This window comes from Gymnoscopelus microlampas (genome assembly GCF_963454915.1).
Source record: "Gymnoscopelus microlampas genome assembly, chromosome: 22".
Classification (NCBI taxonomy): domain Eukaryota; kingdom Metazoa; phylum Chordata; class Actinopteri; order Myctophiformes; family Myctophidae; genus Gymnoscopelus; species Gymnoscopelus microlampas.
The window spans coordinates 20,487,679-20,512,603 of record NC_139959.1 but is presented as its reverse complement, the minus strand read 5'-3'; the positions used below and the strand labels follow the sequence as shown (position 1 = coordinate 20,512,603).

General features: G+C 42.6%; 2 protein-coding genes across 4 annotated transcripts in view; one reads left to right on the top strand and one right to left on the bottom strand.

Moving 5' to 3' along the window:
* LOC311038464 (uncharacterized protein) overlaps positions 1–4,749 on the bottom strand; it is a 125,795-nt gene extending 121,046 nt beyond the window's left edge. For both annotated transcript variants that reach the window (XM_084048001.1, XM_084048000.1), the window contains exons 1-3: positions 4,618–4,749; positions 4,450–4,526; positions 3,265–3,452 (exon numbers count right to left, since the gene is read on the bottom strand). In XM_084048001.1, the coding sequence (XP_083904127.1) occupies positions 3,265–3,400 (136 nt within the window). In that variant the 5' untranslated portion in view covers positions 3,401–3,452; positions 4,450–4,526; positions 4,618–4,749. The remainder of the gene's footprint in view (positions 1–3,264; positions 3,453–4,449; positions 4,527–4,617) is intronic.
* Positions 4,750–8,725: 3,976 nt separating this feature from the next.
* Positions 8,726–17,012, top strand: LOC311038902 (uncharacterized protein). Of its 2 annotated transcripts, none has more exons than XM_084048527.1 (13): positions 8,726–8,854; positions 11,309–11,474; positions 11,568–11,717; positions 12,239–12,341; positions 12,444–12,570; positions 12,855–13,153; positions 13,268–13,358; positions 13,449–13,565; positions 14,346–14,421; positions 14,542–14,799; positions 14,969–15,142; positions 15,741–15,889; positions 15,998–17,012. In XM_084048527.1, exons 2-6 carry the CDS (start codon positions 11,354–11,356, stop codon positions 12,861–12,863), a joined length of 510 nt encoding a protein of 169 aa, XP_083904653.1. In that variant the 5' UTR covers positions 8,726–8,854; positions 11,309–11,353; the 3' UTR covers positions 12,864–13,153; positions 13,268–13,358; positions 13,449–13,565; positions 14,346–14,421; positions 14,542–14,799; positions 14,969–15,142; positions 15,741–15,889; positions 15,998–17,012. The 2 variants fall into 2 exon arrangements, with proteins under 2 accessions (XP_083904653.1, XP_083904654.1); XM_084048528.1 differs by having other exon boundaries at positions 12,796–13,153.
* Positions 17,013–24,925: the final 7,913 nt, after the last annotated feature.

The following is a 24,925-nucleotide window of genomic DNA, read 5'->3' as shown; positions in this document are numbered from 1 at the left end:
TGCTCTTTTTTCTCTCTACACTCTATGCCAAAAATAGCCGATCTACAACCGCACAATGCCTAGCACTATGAGGCGTTGTGAGTAGGCTAAATCCTCTAATAGTGACCTCTATTCAATGAAAAACCTCCCTTCTAATAGAAGTCTGAAGACTCTCGCCTCTATGGCTACTATATACGCCTGCCGTCGGTTCAAATCACTGTCTGTGACACAGAGTAATATATAAGACAACATTTAAGTAAAGTACTTGAGTAAATGTAGGCTACTTAACGCTGCTCAGCGCGTCTGCAGAGGTGTAAAGTAACTACCCTACTTTACACCTTATTTCACACAGTATAGGGCAGGCTACTTGATTTCAATAAATGAACCCAGTACATTTTACTGGGGTCCAACTGACACAAAATGTTGATTTATTCATTCTGATCTGTTTGAAAAAAGAAGTATAGGCCTCTATCTTATACATGCCTCCTTTGTCATCATGATTTGTGTGCATGGGGATCTCATCTTAAACAAGCTCAGTGCTTAATGAGTCTTCCAGTTTAGTAGACCTTGTATTGCGAATTTGTACTTCCATGTACTGCTGTTCTCATGTCTTACTAAATAAAGTAAAGTCCTTGTCATGCCAAGGACCCCCAAATTTTGATGTAGGCTACTTGTCTGCAGAACACACTACACAGCATTCCATATGCGCTTTCTCTCTCTCCCTCCTCTCTGGGGTCCACGGCCAAATACACATAATTTGTGATTTGTGGGGTTCCTGACATGAAGGTGCCCCCCCCTCCTCTGAGTGGAACAACTACCGTAACAGCGGAATTTTACACGTGCGTAATTACGCACATAAGTGCATGTAATAACATAATAATACACAACGTGTGCTGTACATATAGCTCACTGTAGGCTAACATTCTTGGGGATCTTCTTAGCTTTGTGAGCTTGTAGATCGGCTATTTTTGGCAAAGAGCTTGACCGGACCTCTAGTTAGTTATAAATTAAGAATGTATTATTAATGATTTAAAAGGGGGGGGGGGTGATCTTTCCACCTATACCAGAATAAACCATGGGCCTATTTAGCGCGTGCTGCACATCCCTGCCTGCATGGGTGCACAGTATAGGCAAAGTTCACAGCTCTCCTTCTCTCCTAATTCCCCACAAATAGTCCCCAGCAGCTGGCTGGGACCGGAGAGCAAGCTGCCATTCAGTCATGATTGATTGAGGTGATTGAGATGACATCATGATTTCTCCATGAGTCTTCTAACTTTCGAGGAAAAAAACAACAACAATTAAATAGGTGTGGATGGCTTCAGTCAATGAATCAACAGCGGTCGTTAGCTCCCCACTGGGAGATCAGAAAAACTTGATGGCCCATTCGGCACACACATCAAAGGTGGTTAGGATCAAAGGCACTTAGTTTGTAGACAGACGCACACGAGAGAGAGAGAGAGAGAGAGAGAGAGAGAGAGAGAGAGAGAGAGAGAGAGAGAGAGAGAGAGAGAGAGAGAGAGAGAGAGAGAGAGAGAGAGAGAGAGAGAGAGAGAGAGAGAGAGAGAGAGAGAGAGAGAGAGAGAGAGAGCTTGCGTGTTACGGCCGCGGACCTTTGACAGACAGACATCCGTCGGAGCACAGTCAGCACACTCACTCGCACCAAAAGTAGCCGATCTACAAGCTCACAACACCTCGCAGCACCAGGCGTTGTGAGCTTGTAGATCGGCTATTTTTGGCAAAGAGCTTGACAGATAGATAGATAGACAGACTGATAGATACAGACAGACAGACCCATGCAGGGCGTCCGTGGGAGCGCACTCACGCCAATGTGCTAAATTATAATATAAGAATAATAATAATAATAATAATAATAAGGGTAATAATAATAATAGCATCAATTTGTTTATTGCACTGCACAGCATTTACGCACAGCCTCGTTTGGTTTGAGACACATGCAGTGTCCACTGTCCAGTCTGGTCTAATATCAAACCAAACCAGGCTGTCGGTGGACAGCTGTGCGCAATCTCATCTCATGGACGCCTCTTGAAGACTTCATTTGGACTATTATAGTAAGTGGACAGATTAAGGTGAAAGATTAATTTGATCATACTTCTGGTGGTTAGAATTCACGACAGTTGTTGTGAATTAGGTGAGAAAAATCCTTCAATCTGAATGTGGCAATTTGGAGAGCTCCAAGTTGCGCAGGGATGCTTAATTTATTTTTCCTAGTTTCTTAAATGCTACAGTTTCTTCGAAAATATGTAATCTCCTATAGTTCACAAGGCGTGGCGCTGTGATGCATCCAAGTTCATGTTCATGTTACCAAGCCATATTGTAGTACAGTCAATAGTAGGCTAATACTAGGCTGCTTTTAAATCTACAATGAAATGACAACGGATCTCCCTCCCATGCGCGTGTCGTTCTGCAATGATTTTTAATTCATTAGAGGCAGCAAATAAGCAACACATTTAACATATTAAGCTCAGATGATTCCAACCAGGAGGAAAGAGACGGGAAGACAGGAGAGAGGAGAGGGAGAGAGACGGTATAATGCTTTTTATTTTATTTTTGTTGCGTGTCGACCTGCGCAGCGCGCCCCATCCCGCACCGCAATAATGGACTCTGAAAGCTTGGCTCATGTGTAGCCTATCATAATTATTCACAAAAGTAACATGGATATATACACTTAGGATTTAGAGAGAACCCTGAACTATTGCGCTTGAGATTTGGGTTCATTCTGGGTTAAAACTGAATCTCTCCATTGTCTCCAAACTAAAGGCCCAGAATTAATTGGAGATGACAAAAAGAAAGCAGTGCTGTTCACAAAAATGACATATGCCTATGGTTGTGGCAGGTGTAAACTTTAATATTATTTAATAAAGGAGGATTAATGAAGCATTAATACACACATGGTGTTTTGATGTTGGGCTGATTTGACAATAGATCAGATGCAAGTGTCTCATTAATGCGCATGAGATGCTTTACCAAGTATGCCTACATTCATTCACATTCATTGTGATTATATAGTCGGAATGGCGGTGTTTATAAATAGCAATGCGTCACAGTCGGAATGGCGATGTCTTTAAAACAAATGGGAAACATCTCCACTCCGAAGAATGGAAGTCAATCTTCTAAGTGGCGATGTGGAGGAATAGCGATGTGTAACCGGCGGTAGTGAGGTCCAGCCATAACAATTACACCGGACCAGTGCTTTTATAACCATTATTTTGTATAATATCAACTACATTAATTGTTGGCAACTCTGCTTTGATACACAGTCCTTACCTACGTAGTAGAAGCCGGCTTGGGCCAGCTGGTCGGGACGGACAGGGATGCGAGAGGGCCAGTTTACGAAGGTGAGCAGTCTGTCTTCGCTCTGCTGCATGGCTGGTTTGGACACGTTACTGAGAGCCAGGGACATGTTGTCTGCCGCGTCCTCTCGGACGGAGCGGCAGCTCCAATATAGAAATACTCTGTTACAAGTAAAAGTCCAGAGTTAAAAAATATACTTGAGTAAAAGTACAAAAGTATTGGCATAAAAATGTACTTAAAATACCAAAAGTAAAAGTACTAAAATGTTTGAAAATAGACTGTTTTCCATCCTGTCTGTCCATGTGTGTGTGTCCGTGTGTATGTGTATGTGTCTGTGTGTGTGACTGTGAGCAACACATCTCCATCAACGCTGGAATTTGTTCCGCAACATAGTGTGAATATGCGTGCAAAGTTTGACCGCAATCGGACGCTGCGTTCATGATTTGCCGCATTTTGTTCAAAACAAGCCACTACTGCAGTTAAAAAACAATAATCGACAATAATATACAGGTTTTAAGCGGTTAAAACTATACATTCTTCCTGTCATCATCAGTCATCAAATCAGTTGACGGCCTCCTGGGTGGGGCTATAATAGGGTAAAGTTAAAACCGTGGCGTTTGTTCCGCAATGTAGTGCGAATGTGCGTGCAAAGTTTCACCGCAATCGGACGCTGTGTTCATGATTTGCGGTATTTTGTTCAAAACAAGCCACTCCTGCAAACTTTGGAAGTCAATCTTTGCCAATCAGGATGGAATATGAAAAATCTATAAGTATCGATTATCTGTGTATCGATTTACAGTTAAAAAACAATAATCAACAATAATATATTTAAGCGGTTAAAACTATACATTCTTCCTGTCATCATCAGTCATCAAATCAGTTGACGGCCATGTTGTATACTTGACGGTGTTCACTTCATTTTGTTTTGAAGTTCATCAATCAATGTGGTTGTTTTGAGGTGGATTCTTCCGAGAGACAAACATGTTCTATCCATTCCACAGTTAAACCTTTAAATGTTCTTCATTTCACCATGTTCACCTACACTACACTTTATAGACCAATATGGAAGAACATTTTCACCAATGTGATGGGAAAAAAATAAGTGATTATAAAAACATTTCTCAATGTAATGATTTGGTAAAGTTAGTATAAATTTACCTTGGTTCTGTGACAGAAGGCGTTGAGTGGACCTGATTACAGCTGCATGGGGCGGTGCTTCTGGAATGTCTTGTTTTCTAAGAGCGTGAAAATAATGATACAGGTCAACAATGGAAAAAAATATATATATATAAACATAATATACTATGACACATAATATGTTATTACCAGTCGTTCTCTCCCTCTACCCTTTCCTCTCTTGAATGGCTACTATCTGCTGATGTTTCTGTGCTGTCTTACATTTCAAAAGGGAGAAAAGAATGATACAGCTCAACAATACAAACATGAGAAACAATCTCTCTCTCTCTCTCTCTCTCTCTCTCTCTCTCTCTCTCTCTCTGCTGCCTATCAGGATAATCAAACTAGTTAAACTGCATTTCCATGCCCTTCATTATCTAATGACTCATCATGTACGTATCTGTTTGGACTCACCTGTTTGTTGTTTTATTGTGAAGATGTTCTATTGTGATTTAACTACCTAGAGCCTGGATTCACACATCCAGTTTCAGATACATAATTATTACGGGGCCAGGCTTCCAGCATGGACCCGTATTGTTATTCTGATTATTACGGGGCCAGGCTTCCAGCATGGACCCGTATTGTTATTGGCATTATTCCATTTCTTCTTCTTCTTCTTCTTCTTCTTCTGCCGTTTTTGCCAGTTCTGGCTGAACCGTGCATACGCTTTTTACGAAACTCGGCCATATGATAGATGGTCATGAAAAACGATCAAAAAATTAATCTCACAATCTTTCGTCAAAAGGTGGCGCTATAGCACTCAGTTGAAAATGCCAACTTTGAACAGGTACAACTCATGCCCTGTTTGACCTACAGCCATGAAACTTCGATGCACACATGCGTCTCCTCATGCCTAACAACTTTCACCCTCTGACTTTTGACCTCTGACCTTTAGATCTCCCACCATTTTGAATTATATGAAAAACAGTTAAAACCTATCTCCTCTTAGAATATTCGAGAGCGAATAACACTTTTCAGCCTATTTTATTTGTCATTCATAGTTACACGGGGAGTAAGTTGCAATACCGTCTGCCCGTCAGTAGGGGGCGATAGAAAGATCAAACTAGAAAATTATAATAGGAGAAGAAGTAGTTGTATTACCACTCCAATCCACTGGGGGGAGGCGTTTGTTGTAAAGTTTAGTTGAAATATAAGAAGAAGATAAAAAGTAGGCGGTTGGGTAGCTTGTCAATCAAGAGCGGGGGGGCGGGGAATGAATGCTATTGGTTGTGTAGGTTGTCAATCAAATCATCCCGCCCCTCCTGGGGGCAGAGAGAGGGAAGTCTTGTACATTTACTGTGTTTTTTTGGGGGGGGGGGGGGGCACGGTGTGTGTGCGTGTGTGTGCGTGTAGAGTTATTGTACGCATCCGTCGCCTGTGATATTATAATGATTATTATTATGTAGGCTATGTATTTCCTGCTCATTTAGGATGTTACCAGAATGATAGGCTGACATAGACAGGCAGAGGTGGATACTATAGATTCATGAAGGGGAGTACTGCTGTAGGTCATACATTCCTTAAAGTTACTTATCTCCAGAGGAGAGAGAGAGGGCCTCAGATGACATGGGGGGTGAGGGGTATTGGTCAAGTGACTTCCAGGACACCCATGGGTCCGCTTCTTTGGAAGGCTGTTGGTCAGAAATACCTTAAAGTTACTTATCTCCAGAGGAGAGCGAGAGAGGGCCTCAGATGACATGGGGGGGGGGTGACGGTAGGCGAAGCTTGCTATTGGTCAAGTGACTTCCAGGACCCCCATGGGTCCATGAGGATAGAGGGAGAGACTGATTTTTGGAGAGTTTCATTCCAGTTGAAGACGTCAGAATTGTGAGTAGAGGAGACTTGATGATTATATGTGCTGATTATGTTTATTGTTTATGTGAAAATCCAGGGAGAGTGGGAGGGAGAGTCTTGTAACAGTGTTTTTTGGGGGCCACCGTGTGTGTGTGTGTGTGTGTGTGTGTGTGTGTGTGTGTGTGTGTGTGTGTGTGTGTGTGTGTGTGTGCGTGTGTGAGTGCACACTTGTGAACAAGCCATTCTTTAAAACCACAGAACTCTCCAAAGTGCAAATGTTTTGATATGTGGTGCGAGGCATTGTGAGCTTGTAGATCGGCTATTTTCAAATAGCCTAGGTATAAAATTGGGCTAAAGTTGTGGTTTGATTGATTGATTGATTGATTGATGTACTTTATTTAGTGTTACGACCCTTTAGGTCTAGTCTAAGGATCGCAACATAATGATGGAAACCACAGCACTTGGATGTATTAAATTGTATTTATTACTCAAGAATGGCAGAAGTAGAGTAATAATGAATACAATGCGTTTAGTGAACTTGGAGTAAATAACAAAGCAAATGAATACTACGACAAAATACTAGAATGAATGAATAAACAAAAGAATGGAACACAAAGAACTAACAGAACTGAAGACTCCTCAAGAGCAGTTCTATTAGGCACCATAGTCATTGGTAGTTCATAGAACATGTGGTGGTGGGGGAAAGGAGGGACAGAGTCTCCGCTCGCACTAGTGAGTGCTGTTGTTTCCCCAACAAGTGTCAGACTACGAATGAGCCTTTGTCGGAGTTCTGCAGCCGGCCTGTCAGTCGTAACCATGGAAACGGAGCAAGCAGGCCAATCCGTGCGGGTGATCACTCCCCACGTGCCGATCCGTCGTCAAGCCGCGCCCCCATGCCACGGGAGCCGCGTTGCCATGTTCGCCTATGGTAAGCGGCTTGGGCGCACTATTGGTCGTAGTGTGTTTTTGGCGTTGGTTGTGAAAGCGCAGGTGGGTGTGGGGACGCGTTGTGAGCTTGTAGGTCGGCTGTTTTCCAAGAGGCAATGTATATGTGTGAAGGCGCTTTGTTTGGCCTTCTTTTCATAGACCTTGTTGCTTGTAGGGCTCTCTTTGTTTGGCCTTGTTTTCATAGACCTTGCTGCTTGTTTATTGCGCGAAACCTGGCAACCCAGGCTGCAGCGCGATGTCCCATTGTTTGACACATAAACGTTAATAAGAGCTGAGATTTGATGAAATTGAAAAGGGGCAGCTTCACGACTACAAACAAACAAACAAACAAACAAACAAACAAACAAACAAACAAACAAACAAACAGAGGTTTGTGAAATTAGGATAGTATTAACCACATGAACCCCAGCATGGGGGGAACATAAGCCAAAAATAGCCGATCTACAAGCTCACAACACGTCGCTTTGTGAGCTTGTAGATCTGCTATTTTTGGTAGAGAGATTTGGTGTTGACAGAAAAGCATTTAAGAAAACTAGGTCCGTTTTTACTGGAAATAGAGGGTTTAAGTAGGCTACATAATAATACAATAATAACTGTATTTAGCCTATATAGCACTCTTCAAAACATGAGTTACAAAGTGCTGAACAGCAGTTAATGTTTATTTTTTATTAAACACGTTTTTTATATATTTTATAAAGCTTAAGGGAATAACATAGTTAACAAGTAAGTTAATTCTGACGCGAACGGTCTTTTTACCACCTGTCTCAGTAGCAGGGAATTCATGTCATGGCATCAGGCCAGGTTTCATTGGTGAGGAAAATGGAATAAAAAAATAAATAAAAAGTTCAGTTGAACGTTTGAGAACCTTCAAAAAGCAGGTTTTTGAGGGATTATTTTTATTTATTATTTATTTAATTAATTTGTAAAGGAAAAATTGTAATAGATTTTGTATTATCAAATAAATTGATTAAACACTTTAATCAACCATATGTTATACTTATAAAAAATATAACAACATGTCCCAAAAATATAAAAAGTTACTCTTAAGGCTATCATATAATGATTTACTTATATTGACTGTATCATAGCTGTTTCACTCATTATACAATGTCTCTTTTTTTTATAATATTTTATAATATAAAAGTAAATAATATTTAGAGAAATTCAAAGTTTGTAGCCTACTTAAGCTGTTGTGAAAGTTTAATATTTAGAGAGATTCTAAGTTTCAAACGCAAAAGTAGTGGTGAATTAAGCAACTGGATATTTATTATATTTAGACTGCATGTTTCCTTTAAAGTTTAATGCACGTCTCCCCACCCCCGCCTCCGCCCCCCCCCCGCTACTGAGACCGGGGGGTAAAAAGCGGAACCCGGATATGCTTTTCCGGAAGCAACTCGGGACGGTCTTTCCCGTTTTTTTTAACATGGGAGTGGGTGGGACTTCCGGCGATATAGACGGGCTCAGTCATATGTGGGGCCCATTTCAGAGAGGAGCACTATATCCAAGGGGATCTCATCTCCCATAGACTGGGATTCCGGACCGGGTGAGACTTTTAGAAGACGCTGTGCCGTCTATACAGTGACCTGGCCAACCCTCTGGGAGTGGATGATCTGCTGCTGCAGTAAACAAACTTGGTTTATCTCGGGTAAGTGTGGATCTAATCTAACTAGCTTTTTGACGCTAACATGTGTTAGCATTTGCAGGACGTTATTCAATGTAGATACTGTTTACTGTCCGCTCATGGAGTGAGGGTGAGTACAATGCAGTGTTGAAGAGATGTTCCAACTATCAAAAGTAGCGGTGGAAAAAGTACTCAAATGTAAAAGTAAAAGTACTCTGTTACAAATAAACGTCCGGAATTAAAAATGTACTCACAAGTTGAGTACAAGTACAAAAGTATTGGTATCAAAATTAACCTCTAGAGTTCGACACCTTCGTGCCACTGCCGAAGTGGGGGGTCGGGGGACCACCGTGGGCGAAGGGCTCCTTTTAGGCTTGTTTTCATATACCTGGTTGCTTTTTTCTCTCGCTAAACCTGGCAACACCGACCGCATGGGGCCGCACGCAGAACTGTTGTTTGTAATGTTTTCACGGGAGAGCCGTACATGCCCGTACACCGCGAGTAAAAGTACGCGCATGTTTGAAAATAGCCGATCTACAAGCTCACAACGTGTACAGTACTTGAATAAATGTACTTAGTTATTTTACACCACTGGTAAGCCGTCTGTAGCGATGCCAAAACAGAAGGGGAGACGGTAGCCATGCTTCACATGACGCTTGTATACAACCATGACGCTTGTATTGGTGCCGATTCCCCCTGGTTTATAGCGGTGTTCTATTTTTCTCTCACATGTACACACACGGTCAGATTTCAAATATAAAGTGCTTCCCCCCGAGCAACGGATGTTACAAGGCGACCCGGACCGTGGTAAGTACCCGTATCTCCCGTATTGTTGAATCAAAAGCATTTTAATCCGATCGCCGGCCATTTTCTCCAAATTGTCTCCGATACTTTCAACCATGCGACACTAATGGTTGGGAGGTGTATTGCACTCTGATACATTACCAAAAAAATAAATAAATAAATGACCGGCGATCGGATTAAAATGTTTTTTATTGAACAATATGGCAGATACGGGTACTTATAGCGGTCCGGATCGCCTTGTAACACCCGTGGCTCGGGGGTAAGCACTTTATATTTGAAATCTGAACGTTTATGTATGTGAGAGTTGAAAAAAAAAAGAACGCCGCTACAAACCGGGGGGACTCGGCACCATGACTGTCATGGTATGACAGTGTCATCGTATGACAGCGTCATGGTATGACAGTCATGTTTCAGGGCTAGGGAGGATAGAAGCTACCAGCATTTCCCTGAACACTATAAGTATAAATGTTGGTGATGTGAGCCCTCAGCTAGGCGAAACTGAGCAGTTATAATGCTATTCAACAGTGGTGGGAAAAGTACTCAAGTTTTGAACCTAAGTAAAAGTATCAATACTGCAATGTAGAAATACTCTGTTACAAGTAAACGTCTGGTAATTCAAATTTACTTGTGTAAAAGTACAAAAGTATTGGCGTCAAAATATACATACTATACAAGTACTAAAAGTAAGAGTAGGCTACTCATTATGCAGAATGTCCCATTTCAGACGTTATCATAGTTCTAATAATGATTGAATACTTTATTACAGTTTGTAAAGACAAGCACAGGGAAGTACAGTTCAATACAAGGTCACAAGTTGTGAGCTTGTAGATCGGCTATTTTCAAATAATCAAAGTTTAAATAGGGGTGAAGTGGCGTATGTTTTGTAATAATAATAATCTATCTATGAAGTAACTAGTAACTAAAGTTTTAAAATAATTGTACTGGAGTAAAAGTACAATATTTGCCTCTGAGGTGTAGTGGAGTAAAAAATACCTCAAATTGTTACATACATTTTTATTTGTACAGTACTTTAGTAAATGTACTGAGTTACTTTATACCATTGCTATTCAATGTCTGATATCCTATGTACATTTAGTATCATGTGTAGTAAGTGATCTATTTGCAGGCTCAAATTGTTATCCACATGCAAATGCTTGAGGTACAAGAATATCATTGTGTAATGCAAGCTGTTTCCTAAGTCAGTGGCTCTCATTGTAATGTCAATGACACGTTAGGCTGCAGACCCCATTTGAAAATATTTTGTACTGTAGACTATCTTGTCATGTACAATCAGGGTTCCTACACAAGTATGGAAAGTCTGTAATAAGTGTTTTTCATGGCATTTCTTTGGAGCAGGCAGCAAATGTGTTTTACCACTGTGTAAGAGCACAGGCCTGAGTGAGATTGATTCCTTGAAAGCAAGGTTATGATCAGATCAAGTAGATTGCATATGAGCATCCCTTAGTTCTGTTACTGTAGTCTAGGGGTTGAAGATATACAATTATTTCCAATATTTGAAAAGGTTGAGAACCACTGAGCTAGGTCCACAGTCCGTGCCCTGCCTGCGGTCTAGGTGTTGGAAGTGTAATTAATAATAATGGTGAAATTAAACTTTTTCTCATTTTAATGGCTACCTCCTGTAAACACTGAATTCTCCTTTTTTTTTAACAACAGACGCTTCAAAGCCACTCTGCGACTCCTGACGTGACAGAGGAGCCTATGATGATGGAGGAGGAGGAAGCTGGTCCATCATCTGAACCCTCTCTTCCACCCTCTGAGCCACACAGGGAACACAAGGCAACTCAGTATAGCTACCGGAGACCACCACACCGTTCTTTGGGTAGGTTTTAATTTGCTTTGCACGTTTTAGCCAACAGTCTTTTTTTACAGAGAACGGTTACCCTTAAATTATATCAATTGTTGTTTTTTATAGGCATCCAGGTTATACCCCAGATGTTGTCCTTAGGGACACAGGCAGTCCCCCAAATGGTGTCTGTGGAAACACAGACAGACATTTCAAGCTTTGAGGCCAGTCCGATGCAAAGCCAATGCACCATCTCTCAGAGTGATAGCGAGCAGTCAGGTGAGGGGCCGTGCAACCAATTATAATCGTTATTGATTTGATTAAGCTATCATTTTTTTCCCTACCGAATGAATGGCCTATAACGACTGCATGAGGCTGCTGCTCAAAGCCCCAAGATGCTGTAGTGCCAGTCAAATGTTTGTAGAAATAAATGTACCCACTTGCCCTGCTGTATTACGAAACCTGATGTATAGATTTATGTACAGGTTAACAGACTCGGTGAACAGCATCATTGTATCACTCTCTAATCCTGCCAAGAGCTCTGTTAGGCTGTCATCTAAGCTATGGAGACACTGGCGCTCTAGCCTGTATGTGCAGAGATAAGGCTGAAAGTCCTGCCTTGTTTGTATATGCCTTGTTTATTTATTGTTTTGTTTTTATATGTTTTAAGTGTTCCTCACTATGGACCCCCCTGTGTGTGTCTTGAATAAAGATTGAATTGAATGATATTAATTGCTTATAAAATCAGAATGTGTTAATTATGTTGATGAACTAATCGATGTACCGACTAATCATTTCAGCACCAAAGAAAGGTGATGACAATTGGGTTCCAGAGGCTGATGACGAGCTCTTCTCTGAGAACTCTGATGACTCGCCACACCTGGAAGCATCCTCTGCCCCTTGGTAAGACACACTACACAGTTACACTAATCTGTTCATGTCACGATACTGACTGTTCTTCAGTTTTAATCAAACTTTTTTTTTTTTTCCTTTTTTTTTTCTCAGCTATATCGATAAGTATATAGTGTGTCACAGCCAACTCATGGAGCTGTCTGCCACTTGCCCGAGCTGCTGTGAGGCCACGCAAGCCAGCATACTGAGACAGGAGGCGACATTTGTGAAAATCCAACGGGTAAGATTTTATCCTGCACCTGTAGAAAGACCTGGTGGCGTTTACCCTCTTGGAATGCGTCAATGTCATGCATTCACTTTTCATAGTGGACTTCATGTGTTTTGTCTGATCTTAGTGCAGTTTGAAGCGGGTTATCACTTTGCATTATGCTAGTGCTTTCAATCTGATTTCAGCATAACACCTTATGCTGAATGCTTTTTTCTTCTTTCTCACTTTATTCCTCAGCCATAAGAAAGTACACACAGACAGTACACCACCACTGATCATTTGAATATATTTCATAGGTCTGTTAAGCATGTGGATTCAAGAGGGTTTGGCGAAACCAGTCAATGCTGCACAGAAACATGCCTGAGTGCAACCTGCAGTTGAGTGGAGCTGTACACTTTTCAGGGTGTATGCCCCAGCAGACATTCAGGATGCTCCAGCTATTTGGCCTACAGTGCACCAGCGTGAACACCTACTTCCACCATCAGCGCTACTACACCATTCCCACCGTCATCCAGGCCTGGCAGAGCCAGCAAGCCAGTATCCTCAGTGAGCTGAAGGAGATGGAAGGAGGATTGATTCTGTCTGGAGACTGCAGGTTGCTCATTGTTATATTCATCATTAGAATATACACATAAGTACAACATTAATAATTTGTATTTGACATTTGGCATCTATCCATCATTTTGCTCTTGCCTTGTGCTTTTTACAGATCGGACAGTCCAGGGCACTGTGCCAAATACGGGACATACTCCCTTATTGAGGACCGGCTGAATAAAGTCATTGACCTTCAGCTTGTACAGGTCTGTTATTCATGCCTCACATTCTACTTTGTTTGTGTTTGGGATTCCCATTTGTTTAGGTTTGTTTTTTGTTTGTCTGTTGTGCTCCAGAGTTCAGAAGTTGCTAACAGCAACTGGTGTGAGATAGAGGGCCTGCAACGCAGTATCAAGTTACTGAAGGAGTAGGACTTGAAAGTCGCAGTCCTCGTCACCGACAGAAACCGCCAGGTACAACACACACACACACACACACACACACACACACACACACACACCAAGGGGCAAGTCTTACATATTTACGATGAGGCCGAAAAAATGTCCAGAGTGGCGCTGTTTTACCCTGTGCCGACCTGCGGTGTCAGAAAGAATTTATGTTAACGGAAGTGAATGTTTTTTTTGACAAACTTTAGACTAGATTTTCTTTCTGTAATAAAAATACATTCTATATGCTTCCAGTCGCTAGTTTAAAGTCTCCTTTCAATCATCAGGATATGTGTTTTGCTAAATTATGGTCCTATTTATTTTAAAATTGACGATAAAGTAGGCTATTCTCTAGGAGGGGCGGGATGATTTACACACACACACACACACACACACACACACACACACACACACACACACACACACACACACACACACTTTCTCTGGTGATAGTTGAATTGACAGAGAAATCATGGGGGATATTGGTGTAAACTAAGGGAGGCCACGTCAAGGGTAACCAAATAAATGTTGGCAGTGGAATTGGCGATATTTACCTCTGAAAGCTGTTGAATAAAGTCTCCTGTGTTTATAAGATGGCAATTTGGTTACAATGGGTCTCATGTGGCGATCAACTTGTGGCAATCAAGAAACTGAGAGGGGCTCTGTGGTGATAGTTAAATTACTTTTTGTATTTTTTTCACTTTAGAAATAGAAATATTTGAATGTGAATACATTTCAAGTTTACTTGAAGGGTTAGTTAACTCATAAATTCTGCCATATATCTGTACAATTCAACCAATTCTGCAGGTAGCAAAATGGGTGAGAGATGTGCTGTGTGCTGAAGGAACACAACACTTCTTTGACATCTGGCATATTGCCAAATGTAAGTATTTGTCCTTGACACTGCATGGCTACATTGCAGGCAAGACCAATCACAGTAGTTCAATTTTGTCAGTGCGATTTTAAAGTGTGTGTGTGTGTGTGTGTGTGTGTGCATTAACAGCCGTAGGCAAGAAGTTGGATGCCCTTTCAAGAGAACGTGACTGTGAGGTTATAAAGCTCTGGAAGCTGTCTTTTGTGAACCACCTCTACTGGACCGCCGGTTCTACTCCCAGTGGCAATGCAGACATGATGGAGGCAAAATGGAGAAGCCTGGTCAATCATGCTCAAGACATACATGAGCATGACACTCCTGCATTCCCTGCCTGTCAGCATGAGCCATTGGAAGGAGAGGACAGAAACAAGGAGTGGCTTGAACCAGGTATCTATCGCTCAGGAATGTGCACAAGTTCACTTTTTCATGATCTGTTAGTTTGTTGATGGTCTGAATGAATATCCATGTGAATAACCTTTCACAAATATTCACAAAAAAAGCATATGATCAGGGAGAGATTGAAAAATCAGTTGATGCTGATGTTGTATGTGTGCAGGTTCATCAGCAGCTGTTCAACTGGAGGCTCTTGTGAGACAAAAACTGTTCATCAAAGATGTCCGGCAGCTATCTCCCCAGAACCAAACCTACTCTCTCTCGAGGCGTTCCACTCCCTGATGATCCGCTTTGCCCCAAAGCACACAGGGTTCTCTTTCCTTGGAATGCATAGCAGGTACTGTCAGACTATTGAGGATCAGTGTCGTAAGATAATTTGGTTTTGGCAGTAAAAATGTAAATTAGAAATGTCAATACATTGAAATTTCAGAATGATTAAGTAAATGTATTTTGAATGAAAAGATCTTATCCTCATTACAGTAGAATAAAGACTCACCGCACACTCCTGTGTACACAATACGTTTTTGCAATCGGCAGCTACGAGGGTGTGGCGACTCTTATCCCACAGTGTTTATTTTGTTGGCTGGCACCTTGCAAGGACTGGTGTGCACTTGCACCCTTGGTAACTGTGCCTTCATCCTCATCTCTAAATGGAGGAGAGACATGCGCAATCCACCACCAAACTTAGGCAGGTGCTAAGCAAAAAAATATAACATGAAAACTGAACGAGAACGCTTGCACACTGCAGGCTCCAGTTGTATGATTTATTTTATTACACCTGAGTGCTGCTGTGATGTTTCGGGCTCGCGAAACATCACAACAGCACTGTTCTTACAACTGGAGCCCACAGTGTGTGAGCGTTTCAGTTTTCATCCTCATCTCTGACATTAATTCTCATAAAATTATTTCTCATAAAATGTTTCTCCTTTCCATAGGCTCCTTTTAGCAGCTATGCATTACAACCACAATGGCAACAGAACAGTGGCCACTACTAGTGCTGGAGAACCACGCTACGCAGTGTCCTACCCGAAGTTCCGTAAAGGGCAACATGTTGTACATCCCATCAAAGACCAACCATCTTACGGTGTGTGTGTTCAATAACTATTTGGAATTATCAACAATTTGCATATTTGGAAATACTGCTATACTTTTATAATGTGTGTGTTTCAATATAATGCTCTCTTCTCTTCAGACTATGCATTTGATTTGATGGGCTCTTTGAAGGACCAATATGCCAGAAGTCCATCAGCCCTGAGAGCCGTCAGTGAAGGTTTGGCTGCTGCTGCTCCTGCCCCCATTGCAAGAACCTTCCAACAGGTCGACAAGGCTGAAGCTGTGACCCAGTACCTGACACAACAGTCCCGCTTTTCTTCTGGCCACCAGGATCGCTAGCTCTGCTGTCTCAGGCTGATGATGGCAAGGTTGTCATTTTCCAGACTGAACCACAGATCCAGTTTGTTCCCAAGTTTGAGCCGGAGAAAGAAGCCAAAGAACAGCCACAGGAGACATTGCCCGGTTTGAGCAGCCCAATTTACAAAGACTACCAGCGTAGCTTCATCCAGGAGAGGGAGAGAGATATGTTTGCAGACCGCACCATCAACTACAACATCTTCAGCTGTCTTTCAAGGAACCCCTGGCTCCCAGGTTGGATTCTAACCACAACTCTGATTCTGTCTGTACTGGTGCTGATCTGGATCTGCTGTGCTACTGTGGCAACTGCTGTAGATCAATATGTACCCGCTGAGAAGTTGAGCATCTATGGCGATCATCACTTCCTCAGGGCAGGAGGAAGAGGCTGGGCCCCTCCCCTCCAAAGTCAATCTGGACCAGTCTAACATCTAGGAGCCAATACAATTTTAAACTAGGGTAATTTCTTCCTAATAATATAAAGTTGCTCTTATCCCTTGGGTAAAAGACCCTTGTATCTTGCTGTCTAAATGGGAATAACTACTTTCAGCACATTTTCTATGACTGTTGTGTAATATCTTTCTTGCATTTGGAATTGAAGTGATGATGAGCAGGGTGTTTTTTCTGTATATTGGTATATTTGAGGCATTACACTAAAGTAATGGCGGTACAAGCCAAATAGCTTTTGGGGATTTTTTCCCTATTGTTTTCATGTTTTCATTAGTACTCTGTTGATGTACTTATTTTATTGAATATTGCTTTGTTAAACTATTTGTGACTTGAAGTAAAGATTTCCAGGAAAAGCCTAAACCATGTTGCTTTAGAGGAATGCATTGTTGTCTTTACTCTGAAAGCGAGGTTGCAGGTTTTACCTTCTAAACTTAACCTCTCCATCTGGTTTCCAGGCAACCATGCTCCTCACTGTATACATCATGGTCATGAACAAATAGCTGAAACCATGTCCCACATCTTAAATGGGTGCCATGTATACAGGGGACTCTACATAAGTAGGCATGACAGAATAGTGGATTTGATATCTAAAGATATCACTTCTATTTTCAGGTCCTCCATCATGCTGTATAAGCATTCTACTGTGAAGCCGAGCATGTTTAACCTGTGTAACGATGATTCTGTGTTCTCTAACATTTCAGCTAACACCCCTGATGTCATTGTTGTTAATGAAAACCATAGGGAGGTGTTCAGTCTTGAAGTCGGCTGTACTTTTGATTACAGCTTAGAGTAAGCCTTCCTAACCAAAGTGATAAAATATCATCGGCTAGAGCAGACCATCTCTCAGCTAGGCTACAGATGTAAACTTTTGTTTTTTTTTATCTTCGGTAGTCTAGGACACATGCACAAGTTGGTTGTGAGGGGCCGGCCTCTCCAAAACACGGTCTCTATACCAGTGGTCATAGGTTGACATTCTCCACACAGACACCTGAGTTCAAAGACAGAAAAAAGAAAAGGTCACCGAACAAGTAGTAGCCCTACCAATGAAACCAACTGGCCTCTTGCGGGTCTGTTTCCATTTGTACAATGTCAGAGTGATTAACGTGATTTGAAATAGCAGATTGGAGACCTAGATAGAACATTATATCAATGGGGTCTGTGGCCTGATGCATATCAAACTGGGGGTCCTTGAAATTAAAAAAAAATACTGATAATGAGTTATTTAGGCTATATAACAACCTGGACTATTCTATTAGCAACAGCATTCAAGTAACAATCAACATATTTGTAGGCTACTTTCTTTGTAAAATAAAAAAAAAGGTCAGGCATGATTCTCATACTTTTAATAAGGTTGACGGTGGTGTAAAGTAATTAAGTACATTTACTCAAGTACTGTACAATGTTGAGGTATTTTTACTTTACTGGAGTATTTCCAATTTTCAGTACTTTTACTTTTACTCCACTACATCTCAGAGGTAAATATTGTAGGCCTACTATTTTTGGAAAACTTTAGTTACTAGTTACTTTGTAGATTTCGATTATTATTACAAAACATAACTAACCACTTCAGCCCTACAAGCAGTGAGCTTGTAGATCTGCTATTTTCAAACGATTCATCAAAAACATTTTGTTCTTGTGAAATGGGACATTCTGCACCATGAGTACTTTTACTTTTGGTACTTTCAAGTACATTTTGACAGTACTTTTGTACTTTTACTCAAGTACATTTGACTTGTAACAGAGTATTTTTCTGCATTGCAGTATTGATACTTTTACCTAATTAATACATGTGAGTACTTTTTCCAGCACGTTATTGATACAATGAAACGTTTAAAGGCTATACTGTTGATAATGGCGTTTGTTTACCATGTCGTCTGGCCGATCCTCCACATGTTGTTGTTTCCCCCATGCCTCCATCTGCTGGCGATATCGAGGTCTGACTGCATCTGCATCTGCTGCTGCTCTTGGTTGCCTTACAGGCCCGAAATGGACCCTTCGCTAAGCTCCACCCACTCCACTCTGTGACTGGTGGTGCGAAGTTAGTCACACCCAGGCCTGGCAGCGCCTGGCAAACGTTGCTTCTCACCCATTGACTTGCATGTTAAATGATGGCTTTGCCCCTAAAAAATTATCGATAATTTCAGGAGCAAGAGCTTCAAAATCTCTTCTAAATCTAGTCAACAAGGCCTGCAGTAGGCTATGCACTGGACAAATGTGCATGACATTATTTCAATAAACTAAAAACATGGGAAATGTTAGAGGGAGTAATAGCCATGGATACACGACGGTCGACTGTCACGACCGTCATGGATGAACTTCAACCTGGTGTTTGCACTTTCTCCATGTATGGGCCGTACATCTACATAAACGTTGAAATATTTCAAATATAAAGTGATTATCCCATGGCCACGGATGTTACATTTATGTACGGGCTCTCAGAAGTACCCGTATCATCCGTATTGTTCAATAAAAAGCATTTTAATCTGATCGGTGGCCATTTTCTCCATTCGCTTTTAACTGAGCGACCCTATCGGTTTGTAGGTGTATTGCACTCTGATACACTAAGAGATGATGGCCACTGATCGGATTAAAATGCTTTTTATTGAACAATACAGAATATACGGGTACTTTTGAGAGTCCCGTGCATAATTCTAACATCCGTGGCCATGGGGTAAGCACTTTATATTTGAAATTTGAACGTTTATATAGATGTACGGACCGTAATGGAGAAAGTGCAAACACCAGGTTAAACTTGATTCATGACTGTTACAGGAGTTTTCATGTACCGCAGGGTAAGACTGCAGTAGCAGTTAATAAATAGACGAACAAATGAATTAATATACTTTAATGTGCGGAAACCGAAACAGGCAGCGCTGTGATTCTGAATTTTGTTACGATTACGGTGATTAGTAGCCTATTATTGACACCACCTGGGCGAGTGAGTCGTGTTGTGTAACTTTTCTGACGTTAAGCTGTGTATGTGTTCAACAACACAGTCATTCAGCCTTGCAGTTTAAGTGCAGAATTCAGCTTGGGAAAAGCAGCCTCCCACAGGTTTGGGTACGTGGTTCATAGTCACCATTGCGTTATCGTGGTATTCCTATTCTTGCACATGACATGTTGCAAATGATTGTGTGTGTGTGCGGGCGAAATCACATTGACAGCTATGGCAGGTGACGAAAGCTTGCCAGACCTATGCCAGGCTAACAACGGTCTGATAGCGTCTGATAAGCTTTTTGAAAGGCTCCGTACATGTTTTTCGTGCGTGGACATTTTTAACCCTTTCTGAGCGGTATTTTCGGCGTAAAATGGAAAATAAATAAATAATGAAATTAGATACCAATGATGTAAACTACACATAATTGAAGAATAGGGTTTAACCTGCAAGTTGGCCTTTAAAGAGCTGGAGAGACGAGGAGACTCCTGTTACTGAACAAACACTTTATAGCAATGATTACTATCACAATATAGTGCTTTAACCTTTTAACAAAATACTTTTTGTTTTAACCAAAAAATATCACTTACCCTACCTTTAAGTAGGCTACATAATAATACAATAATAACTGTATTTATATAGCAGGGTTAGGACGGAGGGGAATTCATGTCATGGCATCAGGCCAGGTTTCATTAGTGAGGAAAATGGAATAAAAAAATAAATATAAAGTTCAGTTGAACGTTTGAGAACCTTCAAAAAGCAGGTTTTTGAGGGATTATTTTTATTTATTATTTATTTAATTTGTAAAGGAAAAATTGTAATAGATTTTTTATTATCAAATAAATTGATTAAACACTTTAATCAACCATATGTTATACTTATAAAATTTGCTTGGCCTGCCAGACCCCCTGCTTCCAACATTAGATATACTGTAATTTGGACTGACTTCATCTTGTGCAACACAGATTTCAACATTTTGTCCAGAATGCAATAACACATGAGTCTCATTTTCATGCTATTTAGATATCACATCAAGTACAGTGGTGGTAGTATTGTGCATATGTAACCCTGGCTTAGAAAGTCATTGTTTTGCATCCTCAATGACTTCATCTTGTGCAACACAGGTTTCAACATTTTGTCCAGAATGCAATAACACATGAGTCTCATTTTCATGCTATTTAGATATCACATCAGGTACAGTGGTGGTAGTATTGTGCATTTGTAACCCTGGCTTAGAAAGTCATTGTTTTGCATCCTCAATGAATCCATTATTGCATTTTTAAACCATTCTTTGTGTTTTCTCTTCAAAGGACAACCGAAGAGGACCATTTCTGTGACTCGCCCCGGGAGTGCGTCGACAACCAACCAAAAAACCCAAAGACCTTGCGATTAGACTTAATACTCGGACTGCTTTCGACAGGGGAGAGCGGTCCGAGAGCAAAACAGAACGTTTCTGGACTCACTCACCCCGGCGTGAGCGGGACGCTCCCGGGGCAGATGAGCAGACGAAGAGGATAAAACCCAAAGACCTTGCGATTAGACTTAATACTCGGATTGCTTTCGACAGGGGAGAGCGGTCCGAGAGCAAAACAGAACGTTTCTGGACTCACTCACCCCGGCGCGAGCGGGACGCTCCCGGGGCAGAAGAGCAGACGAAGAGGATAAAACCCAAAGACCTTGCGATTAGACTTAATACTCGGATTGCTTTCAACAGGGGAGAGCGGTCCGATAGCTAAACAGAACGTTTCTGGCATCACTCACCCCGGAGTGAGCGGGACGCTCCCGGGGCAGAAGAGCAGACAAAGAGGATAAAACCCAAAGACCTTGCGATTAGACTTAATACTCGGATTGCTTTCGACAGGGGAGAGCGGTCCGAGAGCAAAACAGAACGTTTCTGGACTCACTCACCCCGGCGTGAGCGGGACGCTCCCGGGGCAGAAGAGCAGACGAAGAGGATAAAACCCAAAGACCTTGCGATTAGACTTAATACTCGGATTGCTTTCGACAGGGGAGAGCGGTCCGAGAGCAAAACAGAACGTTTCTGGACTCACTCACCCCGGAGTGAGCGGGACGCTCCCGGGGCAGAAGAGCAGACGAAGAGGATAAAACCCAAAGACCTTGCGATTAGACTTAATACTCGGATTGCTTTCGACAGGGGAGAGCGGTCCGATAGCTAAACAGAACGTTTCTGGCATCACTCACCCCGGCGTGAGCGGGACGCTCCCGGGGCAGAAGAGCAGACGAAGAGGATAAAACCCAAAGACCTTGCGATTAGACTTAATACTCAGACTGCTTTCGACAGCAGTCCGAGAGCTAAACAGAACGTTTCTGGACTCACTCACCCCGGCGTGAGCGGGACGCTCCCGGGGCAGAAGAGCAGACGAAGAGGATAAAACCCAAAGACCTTGCGATTAAACTTAATACTCGGATTGCTTTCAACAGGGGAGAGCGGTCCGATAGCTAAACAGAACGTTTCTGGCATCACTCACCCCGGAGTGAGCGGGACGCTCCCGGGGCAGAAGAGCAGACGAAGAGGATAAAACCCAAAGACCTTGCGATTAGACTTAATACTCGGACTGCTTTCGACAGCAGTCCGAGAGCTAAACAGAAAGTTTCTGGACTCACTCACCCCGGCGTGAGCGGGACGCTCCCGGGGCAGATGAGCAGACGAAGAGGATAAAACCCTAAGGCCTTGCGATTAGACTTAATACTCGGATTGCTTTCGACAGGGGAGAGCGGTCCGAGAGCAGGTTTTTGAGGGATTATTTTTATTTATTATTTATTTAATTTGTAAAGGAAAAATTGTAATAGATTTTTTATTATCAAATAAATTGATTAAACACTTTAATCAACCATATGTTATACTTATAAAATTTGCTTGGCCTGCCAGACCCCCTGCTTCCAACATTAGATATACTGTAATTTGGACTGACTTCATCTTGTGCAACACAGATTTCAACATTTTGTCCAGAATGCAATAACACATGAGTCTCATTTTCATGCTATTTAGATATCACATCAGGTACAGTGGTGGTAGTATTGTGCATATGTAACCCTGGCTTAGAAAGTCATTGTTTTGCATCCTCAATGACTTCATCTTGTGCAACACAGGTTTCAACATTTTGTCCAGAATGCAATAACACATGAGTCTCATTTTCATGCTATTTAGATATCACATCAGGTACAGTGGTGGTAGTATTGTGCATTTGTAACCCTGGCTTAGAAAGTCATTGTTTTGCATCCTCAATGAATCCATTATTGCATTTTTAAACCATTCTTTGTGTTTTCTCTTCAAAGGACAACCGAAGAGGACCATTTCTGTGACTCGCCCCGGGAGTGCGTCGACAACCAACCAAAAAACCCAAAGACCTTGCGATTAGACTTAATACTCGGATTGCTTTCGACAGGGGAGAGCGGTCCGAGAGCAAAACAGAACGTTTCTGGACTCACTCACCCCGGCGTGAGCGGGACGCTCCCGGGGCAGAAGAGCAGACGAAGAGGATAAAACCCAAAGACCTTGCGATTAGACTTAATACTCGGATTGCTTTCGACAGGGGAGAGCGGTCCGAGAGCAAATTAGAAAGTTTCTGGACTCACTCACCCCGGAGTGAGCGGGACGCTCCCGGGGCAGAAGAGCAGACGAAGAGGATAAAACCCAAAGACCTTGCGATTAGACTTAATACTCGGATTGCTTTCAACAGGGGAGAGCGGTCCGATAGCTAAACAGAACGTTTCTGGCATCACTCACCCCGGAGTGAGCGGGACGCTCCCGGGGCAGAAGAGCAGACAAAGAGGATAAAACCCAAAGACCTTGCGATTAGACTTAATACTCGGATTGCTTTCGACAGGGGAGAGCGGTCCGAGAGCTAAACAGAACGTTTCTGGACTCACTCACCCCGGCGTGAGCGGGACGCTCCCGGGGCAGATGAGCAGACGAAGAGGATAAAACCCAAAGGCCTTGCGATTAGACTTAATACTCGGATTGCTTTCGACAGGGGAGAGCGGTCCGATAGCTAAACAGAACGTTTCTGGCATCACTCACCCCGGCGTGAGCGGGACGCTCCCGGGGCAGAAGAGCAGACGAAGAGGATAAAACCCAAAGACCTTGCGATTAGACTTAATACTCGGATTGCTTTCGACAGGGGAGAGCGGTCCGAGAGCAAAACAGAACGTTTCTGGACTCACTCACCCCGGCGCGAGCGGGACGCTCCCGGGGCAGATGAGCAGACGAAGAGGATAAAACCCAAAGACCTTGCGAGTAGACTTAATACTTGGATTGCTTTCGACAGGGGAGAGCGGTCCGATAGCTAAACAGAACGTTTCTGGCATCACTCACCCCGGAGGGAGCGGGACGCTCCCGGGGCAGAAGAGCAGACGAAGAGGATAAAACCCAAAGACCTTGCGATTAGACTTAATACTCGGATTGCTTTCGACAGGGGAGAGCGGTCCGAGAGCAAAACAGAACGTTTCTGGACTCACTCACCCCGGCGCGAGCGGGACGCTCCCGGGGCAGAAGAGCAGACGAAGAGGATAAAACCCAAAGACCTTGCGAGTAGACTTAATACTCGGACTGCTTTCGACAGCAGTCCGAGAGCTAAACAGAACGCTAAAAGCTTTCACGACTGGGTGACGGTAAGTTTCTTTCTTTCACAGCGAAGAGATGACAAAGATCACGCAGTGGGCTTGCTGCGCCTTGACCGCGTGGGGCGACGCGGGCGCACCTAGCGTCCAACGAGTCGACGGGAACCAACGTGCCCATGGCAGTGTGGCGCGACGCGCCTCGCTCCCGGGTGAATGGGACGCGCCCATCTTTGTGTTTTCTCTTCGAAGGACAACCGAAGAGGACCATTTCTGTGACTCGCCCCAGGAGTGCGTCGACAACCAAAGAGGAGCCCCGGGCGAACGGGGAGCGCAGATGAGGAGGACGACCGACGAGGAAGATTTCTGCGACTCGCCCCGGCGGCTCGACGTGTCGCGGCTCGAGTCAGGCGCAAGCCAGGCAGTTTGGCGCGACGCGTCTCAGTCCCGGGTGTATGGGACGCGCCCATGAAGAGGAGAAAACCAAATAGGTAGTTGAGTTTCTTGAGGAGAAAACCAAATAGGAAGTTGAGTTTGGTATTCCCTTATGCTTTAAAAAAAAAAAGAAAAAAACGTGTATGTTTATTTGACCTTACTTATATATTTTTTTGATTCAATTGTAGCATACAATATATAAGTAAGGTCAAATAAAACGTAAACATTAACTGCTGTTCAGCAGCACTTTGTAACTCATGTTTTGAAAAGTGCTATATAATAGTTATTATTTTATTATTATGTAGCCTACTTAAA

What these genes read in the sequence shown, in the direction of transcription:
- LOC311038902 (XM_084048527.1), top strand. Translation starts at nt 11,354, where the DNA reads ATGATGATGGAGGAGGAGGAAGCTGGTCCATCATCTGAACCCTCTCTT. An exon ending in ACCACCACACCGTTCTTTGG is followed by an intron (nt 11,475 to 11,567) that starts GTAGGTTTTAAT and finishes TGTTTTTTATAG; the next exon opens with GCATCCAGGTTATACCCCAG. An exon ending in GAAGCATCCTCTGCCCCTTG is followed by an intron (nt 12,342 to 12,443) that starts GTAAGACACACT and finishes TTTTTTTCTCAG; the next exon opens with CTATATCGATAAGTATATAG.